This window comes from Myxocyprinus asiaticus, chromosome 41 (genome assembly GCF_019703515.2).
Source record: "Myxocyprinus asiaticus isolate MX2 ecotype Aquarium Trade chromosome 41, UBuf_Myxa_2, whole genome shotgun sequence".
Lineage (NCBI taxonomy): Eukaryota > Metazoa > Chordata > Actinopteri > Cypriniformes > Catostomidae > Myxocyprinus > Myxocyprinus asiaticus.
Window position 1 is genome coordinate 16,373,189 of NC_059384.1, and position 12,151 is coordinate 16,385,339.

The 12,151-nt window shown below is 36.9% G+C and overlaps 1 protein-coding gene across 1 annotated transcript in view; it reads right to left on the reverse strand.

Annotated features, from left to right (window-relative positions):
• Positions 1–252: 252 nt before the first annotated feature.
• Positions 253–12,151, reverse strand: part of LOC127432042 (D(3) dopamine receptor-like) — a 32,699-nt gene continuing 20,800 nt past the window's right edge. Inside the window, exons 7-11 of the mRNA XM_051682811.1 lie at positions 11,554–11,690; positions 9,052–9,245; positions 7,446–7,517; positions 5,699–6,062; positions 253–1,668 (exon numbers count right to left, since the gene is read on the reverse strand). Of these exons, the coding sequence (XP_051538771.1) occupies positions 1,472–1,668; positions 5,699–6,062; positions 7,446–7,517; positions 9,052–9,245; positions 11,554–11,690 (964 nt within the window). The 3' untranslated portion in view covers positions 253–1,471. The remainder of the gene's footprint in view (positions 1,669–5,698; positions 6,063–7,445; positions 7,518–9,051; positions 9,246–11,553; positions 11,691–12,151) is intronic.

The following is a 12,151-nucleotide window of genomic DNA, read 5'->3' on the forward strand; positions in this document are numbered from 1 at the left end:
AAAGTGAATGTGAGGTCACCTTGTATACATTCTGACTGATCAAATCTTTTATACTCTGTGTTTATGGCACTTTGCATCCCAAAATGAATTCCATATAGTCTAGATCAAGGTTTTCAAAGTCAAAGACAGTGGCCCTCCCTTGTGACACAATGTACACAATGCCCCCTCCCCCCACTCCCCCCCCCACCCCCAAACACCCACACAAACACATCTGAACAGATTGTCAGACAATTGTTTGGCATTATTTAATAATTTTTATCATTTATTGTTTAACAAGAAAAGTGCATTATGACATTGAATATACAACTTTTTATATTAAACTTTTTACATTATGTAATTTTTACAATGGTGGAGAAAAAATGCAACAAAAACAATGCTAGTTCCTAGAAGAAAAAAAAAAGAACATAATTTGAAATTCCAACTGCAGTCCATCTCAGTCAAACCAGTCAGATGATCTGTAACAGAGAGGAGTGTGTGTGTGTGCGAGCAGGCGGCCAAAGGACTACTGAATAGAAACTCTTCTTGAATGTCCATATTTTTCATGTACCTCACGTATGTTAACAGCTGTACACAGCTAGCCACATCAGTGGATTCGTCAGTCTGGAGTGCAAAATATGGGCTGTGCCTGATGCTGTCTAACACTTGCTCCTTCACATCCTGTGCCATGCCAGAGATGCGCCGAACCACTGTGTTGTCAGAGAGTGGAATAGAATCAAGCATATTGCTTCTCAAGCTGAGAAGCCGCTGCCTCTCCTACCATCAAAGAACACATATCTTTTGCTGCCTGCAGAATCAATGTCTCTCCGATGTTATGTGCTTTGTCCGCCTTGGCAATATGCAGTGCAATGTGATATGAAAATTCATTGGCCTTTACATTTAATTTGGCAAATTCTCAGACAATTTTTTCTGACCTTGAAAGGCTTTAAGTTTTTTTTGGAAAAACGTAGGTTTTCACGCTACCTCAGCATGCTTGGCGTCAAGGTGTCTGTGGAGTTTAGCATGTCACATATTGTCATTAGCTAAAATCTCCTGGCAAATGACACATAAAGGTCGTGGTGCATCAGCTGATCCTGTCCATGTAAATCCTAAACTTAAATACTGCTCATCGTATCGTCGTCTTTTGGGTTTGACCCCTGAAACTGAAGGATTCGAATTTGGTGGTCTCAGAAACCGCTCCGTTGTAATTACAGACTAATACGTCATGTCTGCTTTATTGGCGGGCTTGACAAATATCAGAGAATCTCCATAAAGGTTCATGATAAATATTTTTTTTTTTTCCCTATTATTTTCAGAACTGTTTAATGTTTATATATAATATAATAGTTAAATTCAATACATATATATATATATATACATACAGTATATACATATTAATTATTTAATAAAATGTTTTACCACTCTCTGCGCCTCCCCTGACATGTCTAGATGCTATCCAGTCCATTGAGAAATGTATGAGAGTATGGCCAATAGTTTAGCAGCTCAGGATTTTAATAAAGGCCCGGCGGAACTCAATGTTAAAAGTGGTGTAGATGACTGGATTGAGAGCGCTGTTGACGTAGCCAAGCCAGGTGAAGGCGCTATAGAGCTCAGGTGGAACATAGCATGTCCTGCAGTGAGTATTTAGGATATGAGTCACAAAGAACGGCAGCCAGCAAATAAGAAAGACCCCTGCAAGACACAAAAAAACCACATGCAAACAGTGAGTGTCCATGCATAAACTTGACACGATAAAAATCACACAGTAACAGCATCATATAAGCTAAAGTGTGATATTTTTTCAAAGTTAAAATTCTTTCTCCTATCCCAACTTCATATGCAGACAACTACAAGTAAGCCATTTATAGGCTGACTTATAGGCACTATCAAAACATCGCTTCGTTTGTTTGAGCATCTTGACCAGCCCGACATAGCAACATTGGCTCAACCAATGGCATGAGTTCTGGGTGGGACTATCTGTGTTTCTGACCAATGGAAGAATGGGGGAGTGTTCTAGCACACCTTTTTGAAAACAAACATTATTTTTGCAATTCTGCTTGATGAAACTAGTAGCACAGAATTACACACATCAACTTTAACTTCTATTTTGTAATGGGATTATGTAATATGGATACATTAAAGACTAAAGGTAGAGTTTTTGTAAATGACAAATATCTTGGATTTGAGATGGGAACAAAAGTTGTTTTTAGCATCCAAACACCTTGATCTCTGCCACAGGCAAAATGGTCATGTGACAACCCTGACCAATTGACTTTGCACTAAGGCAGCTGAGCCACTCACTCGATCCAAGACATCTGTCTCCATAAATGTGATTTAATTTCCTCTTCAATTAAGCAGACATATCACATTACCATCAATGCCATTTATCACTCTACGTAACACTGACTCATGGGGAGACAATCATCACTAATTAGTGGCTTGGTACTTAGTGTACAATTAAACTAAGATCCTGGAGTCTGACTTTATTCTGTAGGTGTTAAATCATGCCGTTGGCATTCAGCATCCTCAGTATTTCCCAGGTGGCCTCTTGTCGGCAACCTGACAAACTGTGGCACATGCCAGGCACACACTGAGCTTCAAAGAGTGACTCTGCAACCCACTTTCCAACCGTCAGATGAGAAACTTACAGGTGAAGAAATGAATCACTGATTGAAAAACACTAATTACTGAAATTTGACATTTCCTTTTAAATTCAACAATTCCTTTCAAACAGTTTTGTACTTGAAAATTACCTTTATATTAGTCCACATATTGTCAGACAAGGCAGTTGTATCTTTACCCAGCAAATAACAAATACAAATTTCCTTGGGCCAAAACAAGATGGAAATGTAAAGTGAGACAGTTGTCAAGTTCTATGTAAATGAAATGTCACATCACAGCCACAATTACCGTTGTTATGACATTCAGAGCTAGTCTTGTTTTCGGTTGGCTGTGTATGAGAATCAACACATAACATGACACCGTCTTTGCAGTCTAAGATGGTTAAAGGAATAGTTCACCCAAAAATGACAATTCTCTCATGATTTACTTACCTTTAAGCCATCCCAGATGTGTATGACTTTCCTTCTTCAGCAGAACCGAAATGAAGATTATTATAAGCACATTTCTGCTCTGTATGTCCATACAATGCAAGTGAACGGATGCAATCAGGCTGCTGGCTGTTTGACGGTCCAAAAGGCATATTTAGGCAGCATAAAAGTAATCCACATGACTCCGGTCGATCAATTAATGTCTTCTGAAGCAAATCGATAGGTTTGTTTAAAAAATAAATAGCTTTAGAAGACATAAATTAATCGACTGGAGTCATGTGGCTTACTTTTATGCTGCCTAAATATGCCTTTTGGACCATCAGACAGTCAGCAGCCTTGTGGCACCCATTCACTTGCATTGTATGGACATAGTGAGCTGAAATGTGCTTATAAAAATCTTCACTTCGGTTCTGCTGAAGGAGGAAAGTAATACACATCTGGGATGGCTTAACCTCATGCGACCTAATGACCACATGCGTGGACGTTGTATTTTTACTTTGCTATACGCAACGCATAATTTGAATGAGTAAAAACTGACTGAATACTGTTCACAACACTCTAGACTATCATTTAAAGTGTAAACTTCTGCCGCACCGAGTCACGTGACAACAAAATGATGTTGATTTCCTTGAAGCGCTCCTACGGACGCATCGCCAACAAAAGTGCCTCTGGTAAGAAATCTCTGCGTTTTATTCATTGAAACCTGTTTGGTTGTAAAGAGGAGAGTCTCTAGTTTTGTTTGACATGCCGCATTAAAAAGTCTGTTCGTTTTTCGTCCGTCACCGACCCTGATAAATGTATGTCCACATGTGGAAACTCATACCACATTTCCTCAAAAGTAGAAAAAACATGTTAGTTATTTTGAATAACTTTCAACTCTAACACATCTGTCGGTCATTTCGCTTCATTTTAATATTTGTTATATTTTATTTTGTTATCACTGTACAATACGATTCTATTCATTAACATTAGTAAATGCATTCCTATATATTTACTGTGCATTTTCACATTGAGAATCAATAGGTTCATCCAAAAGCTGAAAAATGTTTCTTTCAGATGCTTTATATGGAGTTAGGATGAAAATAAGGTGCATTTCAAACTGTTCTGAGACCAGTGAAGACAGACAGCACACTGGAGGTTAAGTCATTCACTAAATCTGGAGCAAGGGAGCATCCTATAGCTTTCTATGCAGCTATTTGCATTCAATCCTAAAATCCGACCAAAAGTTCAGTTTCAGGCTGCAGATGATGTTTGGACCACTCAACATGTTTGGCAGACATGGGACAATAGTAATCTGTACATAGATTCAGAATTGTATAATGCAACATTTTATTTTCACATGGTTGGCAGTGATTGGATGATGCTGGACATTACTTTGAATAAGAATTATTTATTCAACTTTACAGAAAATCAGCTGTAATGTCTGTAACGTCTCAAAAACATGAATAACCAACACCCTGGAAACATAAACAATTTGATGAAACAAATCTGGCTTTCTTTAGCTTAGTGTTATTTCAAATTTCACAACATAGACCCACTGTCCTGCTGTTTTTTTTTTTTGCTTGTTTATTAGGTGCTACTAATTACAAATCAAAAAGGGAAACGGAAAATGCACACAGCAGTCACGCGGGGGTCTCAGGAGGTTAACCTCTTTAACTCTGTGGACCCGTCAGCGGGTCAGAAAGGGGGCGCTACGTCACGAAAAAAGTTTAAAATGTTCAAGTCTCCTAATGCATAAGTCAGTCATATGGGATATTGTTTGAAAGCTTAGAATATGAACTTCTGATAACCATCACTTCTGCATTTATGTTACATAAAATAACAAAATAAGGCCTGAAAACAAATCAGCGCCACCTAGAGGTCATGTGGTAGAAATATTACTTTGATGGGTGAAGACTGTCAAAAAAAACGGTCAGTGACTCTGTAAGTATCAGGTTTTTTTGACAATTTTTTTTTAATTTAAAGGGATAGTTCACCAAAAACTGAATATTCTCTCACCATTTACTCACCCTCATGCCATCACAGATGTGTATGACTTTCTTTCTTCTGCAGAACACAAAGATTTTTTAGAAGAATATTTCAGCTCTGTAGGTCCATACAATGCAAGTGAATTGTGGCCAGAACTTTGAAGGTCCAAAAAGCACATAAAGGCAGCATAAAAGTAATCCATAAGACTCCAGTGGTTTAATCAATGTCTTCAGAAGAGATTTGATAGGTGTGGGTGAGAAACAGATCAATACTTAAGTCCTTTTTCACTATAAATCTGCACTCTCACTTTCACATACATACACATCTGGGATAGCACGAGGGTGAGTAAATGATTAGAAAATTTACATTTTTGGGTGAACTTCGTTGTGATGCCTCTAGCATTTTTTGTGCAAGAACACGTTCGGTCTGAGTGGCCCCTAACCTTGCAAGCCCTGTAATGACTGATTTGAAATTGTATTTTGTCCTACTTCATACAACAACTCCCAAATTATAACTTTAATCCTTGTTGTGACAGTAAAATCCACTGACAACTCTACAACTATTTTTTTTTCTTTCCTCATATTTATTTTTCCATCATTTTAAAATATTAAGGTAACTGATTATTTAACAACATAGCCTTGTTGTCTTAAAGTATCTGACAGTATATTTGTTATATTTGCTGTTATACAATTAAAGCTTCTCACCCAGAACAATGGCCAACATCTGTGTGGCTTTCTTCTCCTTGGAGTGCATACTCCTACAGCGAACCTGACTGGGGCACACCATGACATGAGTAGGCCGTGGTGGGTGGATGGTTGTGTGTGTATGTCCGTTTGACATCTTCTTCACCTCACAGCTCCTTTTTGTCATCTGCTTCTCTTCATCAACCTCCTCTTCCTCACAGTTTGGCTCTTGCTCAGTGCGAGCAAAGGACGCCTGGCTTATACTGCAGTAGTTCAGTTTGACCACAGGAGGCAGGAGTGAGTTCTCGGCAGGGATGGTTTGAGGCCGCTTACGCCGCAGGCAGCTGCCGAGGAGCCGGGGACGGATCGCCTGCTCTGTGGTTTCCTAAACAGAAAGAGAAATGAAATGTCAGAGTAACAGTGCAAACTTCAAGGTGCGCAGTACATCATTATTCTTGCAAGCATGCCTGTTCAATAATTAATTATGCTGTCCTCATTTCTAATAGATCGATATGTTCTCAAGATTACGGAGTATTTTTGTTGAAATAATCATTTTTTATTTTTTCGAAATGAAACAACTGTTAAAGAGATAGTTCACCCCAAAATTCTGTCACCATTTCATTCCATCAACATTGGGTATAAGATGAAATGGATGTTTAGGGTAACTGAGGTTAACATTCAGCCTAACATCTCCTTTTATGTTCTATGAAAAAAAGTCAGTGATAAGGGTTTAAAACAACATGAGGGTGTGTAAATGACAGAATTAAAATTTTTGCATGAACTGTCGCTTTAAGATAAATGTTTATTAATTTGAGTTACAATGATTTCATACTGCTTTTGGGCTAGTTTTAGATTGCCTTTTTGACATGCAATTCCCTAAGAAAGGGCAATGATGTTTTGTCAGCCATATCTTATTAAAATCTTTAATTAAATTCTCCATAACACAGCCTTGACATTGGATGTATTTTAGTATTTAGAAATACACTACATTATCGAAAATGAGACTTCGATAAAGTCAGAAACCCAATTTTGCCATTTTGGCTTTCAATCCCAGTGGATAACTGAAAAACAAAAGTATATTTCAATACAACATCTTTTGGCTAGATAGTGCTACGGATGACTATATAACAAAACATTTCATAAGAAATGGGTTGGAAAACACATTTTGTTTGTAGCCTCTCTCAAATCAGCAACATTGAGAACTTTGAAAGGCTCTAGAGTGTATTTTTCAGAGCCACTACAAGTTACCATGATAGTATATCATCAATAGTAATGGTTAAGGTTTAATCAAAGGCTACTGATAAAGACTGACCTTAATCAATTTCTTATCTCTGAGCTCCTCTTTTTTCTTAACTAATCAATATCACTCCTCTTTTTGAATCCCAACTCTGATCCCAACAGCTGAATGTTTTCCCTAGTTACTCCCTCCACCTTTAAAAGGAATATATGACCCTGTGGAAACAGTTTTGACAAATGGAGTCTGCCAGTGAGGGGAGCAAAATCTCAGCCAAAGCATGTTGGGTGCCATTTTTCAGAGCCACACATTTCCAGCTCACAGCTTAAAGCCCCAAGGATAAGTCTGTGGAGGCACGGGAACACAAACACACTTGCTATGCTCAAAAAGGAGGGAGAAGGCTGCCAGGAATCTCAAAATACCTTGTAAGATTCATTAACAGAGTCTGTTGCTCTGAGCAGGCTTATTCCATGCAAGATTAGAGTAGTAGCACAAACTGCTGTACAAACAGTCAGGCACACAATGTAAACCCACATTTATCACGTTGATCCTGATGGGGGAGAGGTCTTGTTTCTCTTTGTGAGTGCCATCTTGTAAACATGTTTCCTGTGGAGAGATATTAAAGAGTCAGCAGGGAAAAAAAAAATCAAAGAAAGAGCAAAAGAGGGTAAATCTAATTAGGTGAGCAGAAAAAACTTGATTCATTGAGACTAGATTGTTATATGCAGGTCTTTTCAGCAAGATGGGCTGTGTGGTTTTAACTGAAATGTATATGACTGGAATGAATAACCTACCCCATTTAAACTGAATGTTCATTAATCAAGTCTATGTTTTCATTGTCTTATTATGCCTCTAAGGATTGTATACTGGTGACCACTGTTCTCTGTAGACATACAAGACTATATGTATCCCTAATATAATTCAGGCACTGATCTTAAGTACTATTCCTCTAATTTGCCCCGCACTGGAAGCCTTATTGGTGTAAAGGTGAACTTAAAAGGGCTAGAGGTAATTCCTCCGCAAACCTACTTTGTTTTTTTTTTAAACAACACTTTCATTACTAATAGACAGATTAGTCTTTGTCACAGTCATACATTAAGGTTTGTTATAAGGTGCTTTAAGCACTCTTGATTTGTCCTATGCATTGTGCTCTCTGAGGCTGTGTTGGAGTAATGTTCTTGACACTTTTGATACATAACAGAGTGCTCCAATCCCTTTTTTCTTTGAAGACTAAATTTCTTTGATATTATCAATTATTGTTGTTTATCAATGTTAAAATCCAAGTATTAACATTTCCTGTGATTCATTCTCCATATGCTTTTGAAAAACACTCCCCCTAGCATGACAATCTTTGCAATGGTATACTGTAAGTCACACTGGATAAAAAGCATTTGCTCCATTAGGAGTATCCAGTAACGTTTTATACAACTAATCTTTATGAAAAGCTGAAACTCTCTGTGACTCTCTGTAAAAATCTGAACAGTACAGTATCAACTAAGAAGCTTTTAGGTCTTTTCATGTTATTTCCTGACGTAAGTCTCCTTGAAATGAAAAAGAATGTCTTTTAAACAGGAAGAAAAACATTCAGGGCACCCTAAAAAGCTTTTTCTCCATATAAAATTTTGCTCCAGTTAGCTGGAACTAAACCTTACAATAAAATTCCTAGGGAGTGCAGCAGAATGGTTTTGCTGGAACTTTTCCAAAGTCCTGACTGTGCGTCTCACTTTCACATGAAGGCAATTATCCAAAAGTTTTATCCACAGATCGGGAATGTTGTTTTACTGAATAAAACAACCCAGTAACGTTTCTTAACAAATGCGGCCTGAATTCAAAGCCTCTTTGAATTTATTTTAAATTAAATACTGTACTCTGTAAACTGTAGTTTCGATCAAAGATAGCTCCTTAATGACCCGAGCTAGAGCTTAGATATTTTTCTAATCCATATTTACTGTACCATCAGTAACGGTTATTTCTTTAAATACCTCTAGCCATTATGCACTGTTATTGGTGGATTATGTTGTTTATAGCAGTCTTACTGAGACAGCTGACAGTAATCACATAATCCAAAATAGTCTGAGGAGATTATATGGAGATGTGTTGTTCACATGGGTGTTTGAAATATGAGAATGCCTACTCTTACCACTGATGGTGGTGCAGGTGCTGGTTGAACTTTGCCACTGCCTTGACGGAAGGTGATTCTTTTCCTTCTCCTTCTAAGAAAGATGTAGATGCGCACGTAGACCAGAAGGGTCACCGCGAAAGGCAAGTAAAACGACACCACAGAGGAGTAGATGACAAAATTGGGATTTGAAATCGAACAGACTGAAGGGTCATCTGCAATGTGCATACATGCAACATATCAGTACATTGTATACAATCACAGAGATACAATAAAAAAAAAAAAAAGGAAATTTTAAAAGCTTTGGTGAAATACAAGATTCTAGAAACACTTTACAATAAAGGTTGTATATGTTAACATTGTTAAACGCAATAGTTAAAGGAATATTTTGTACAAGTTAAACTCAATCGACAGCATTTGCAGTATAATGTTGATTACTACAAATAATAATTTCAACTCGTCTATCCTTTAGAAAAAGCACAAATAGATGTTACAGTGAGGCACTTACACGAAGTGAATAGGGTCATTTTTTGGAGGGTTTAAAAGGCAGAAATGTGAAGCTTATAAAAGCATTTAGCCTACATTATTCTTCTGTTAAAACTCCTGTATTATTTAAGTTGTAAACACTGTAAAATTGTCATTTTTACAGTCATCGTAGGGCTTTAGTGTTATATTGTCATGGCAACAAAGTTGTAAAATTGGCTATAACTTTACACAGAAAAGGTTGGTAAGCGATTTAATTACACTAAAATCACATTAACACACCTATTGTTTGCGTCTTGTGGCTATACTTTTGAAACAGTGAGTATTTTAATGTTTATGGATTGGCCCCATTGACTTCCATAGCAAGTGCCTCACTGTAACCCAGATTTTTTGAAGAAAAGGAGGGACGAGTCAAAATTAATTTGTGGTAATTAACATTATGCCACAAATGCTGTCGATTGAGCTTAACTTGTATTGAACCCGGAATATACATTTAACAAACTAAAAATTAACTATACTTTTACAGTGATAATTTGCCTAATCTTATATTTATCTAATGTAAATTTCTAAATATAGTAAAACATTGTTTACATTAACATTAGATAATGCATTATGAATTAAAATGAACTAACAATAAACAATTGTAAATATATAAATGTATTTACATTAATCATTAATAAGCGCTGTAAATAAATATTGTTAATTGTTCATGATAACTAATCCAGTAACTAATGTTAAAGAGATAGTTCACCCAAAAATGCTGTTCCATACCCATATGACTTACTTTCCTCCATGAAACACAAATGGAGATGTTAGGCAGGTATGGAATGCAGTGAAAGTGAATAGTGACTGAGACTAACATATTGCCTAAAATCTTTTGTGTTTCAACATGAGGGTGAGTAAATGTTGATAGAGTTTTTATTCTTGGGTGAACCATCCCTTTAACTTATAGAACCTTATTGTAAATACCAAAACATTTAGCTAATTTTGTGTGATTATTTTCTTTTTGCCATAAAGACAGCTAAACATTCCATTGTGAAAAAAGTAATTAAGATTGAATATCCCAGATATGAAGTAACTGTGTCAAAAGCATAATCAATACTCTTATCGGCAGTAATCTGTGACATAAAAAAAAAATTCTGCAGCAACACAATTACATCCTCAAAGTCCTTCTCTCCCATCTCCAGTACACAGTGCCGAGGCAGAACAAATCTCATGCATATCTAGGAGGTTTGAGTGTGTGAGAGAGATGACATTCATTCATATCTCACCGTAAAACTAATTAACTGATTAGTCTAATTAAATGGATGGTTAATTCCTTCTGCAAACTTTTTTAGAACCACGTGAGGGAAAAGCTATAAAATTACTCATCACGAAAAAATCTGTTGTACTTCTTTGTATTTTGGAACTATGCGTTTCTAACAATGACTTGATTAAATTTGTCACTTACAATAAGTTAGGCCCTTACAAGGTTTCTATGTAGTGCTTGGGTATGATGAACATCAAGTGGAGACCCAGCACTGTAGCAATACTGTTTAACATCCAAAAGTAAACAAAATGTCCTTGGTCAAATATTGACATTTAATAATATTCCATATGGTCCATGTTGGATAAATTTGTGCCAAAATAATGAGTGTGATTGAATGCACAGCCTTTTACATTAACAACAGAAGAAGCGTCATTCCTCCATTTTAAAGGGAAAGTCCACACATACAGTAAATTCAATTTCTGTCTTATATACTCACTCTCATGTTGCTCCAAACCCTTATGACTTTCTTTTGCACCTCGAACACAAAAGGAAATGTTGGTGCAATGAAAGCCTCAGTTACCATTCACTTTCTGTATGGACAAAATTAAATGAAAGTGAATGGTGACTGAGACTATCAGTCTCTAACATTGTGCCTAACATCTCCTTTTGTATCCCAGGGAAATAAACAAAGTCATACGTGTTTAGAACAACATGAGGGTGAGTCAGTGATGACAAAATTTAAATTTTTGGTCAACTATCCCTAAATTGATAAGCCTCTTAATTTTGCTCACCTGAAGTGTTGAATCCAAACAGTAGCGGGCAGGAGACTGCGAAGGCGAGGAACCAAACTGTAGCAATCATGACTGAAACTCTTTTGCGAGAACTGTGTGTGGTGTTGTATAGCACTGGCATCACCACAGCTGTATACCTATACAGTTGGAAGAGATAATCAGATGGGAATGTAGATCAGGTAAAGGTCACGCTCACTGAAGCACAAAATGTACGTAGCGACTCCTGGAAAAACTTCTGAAAGACTCCAATAAGTAACTTTTGAATACACCGCAGCAATAACCTAATTTGAAATGTAAAAAGATCCATTTCTAATTAAATTTCAGATAAACTTTCATTATGAAGGCTTTTTCAGATTCTGCCATGAAGTGTGTTGCTAAAATGAAAACATCTGATTAAAAATGAATTAGCCTCATGTATGCCAGACCTATGAAGGAGCACGTGCAAGAAAGAGTTTGTCTGTACATTGAAGAATTAATTATGCTTGACCCCATCAGGAGGGTGACACAAATGCAACTGTATTAGCCTCTGCTTTGATCAGTTATTTCTATAAAACAAGCACAGAATACTGGTTCTGGTAAGAAAGAGGAGGAGAGCCAG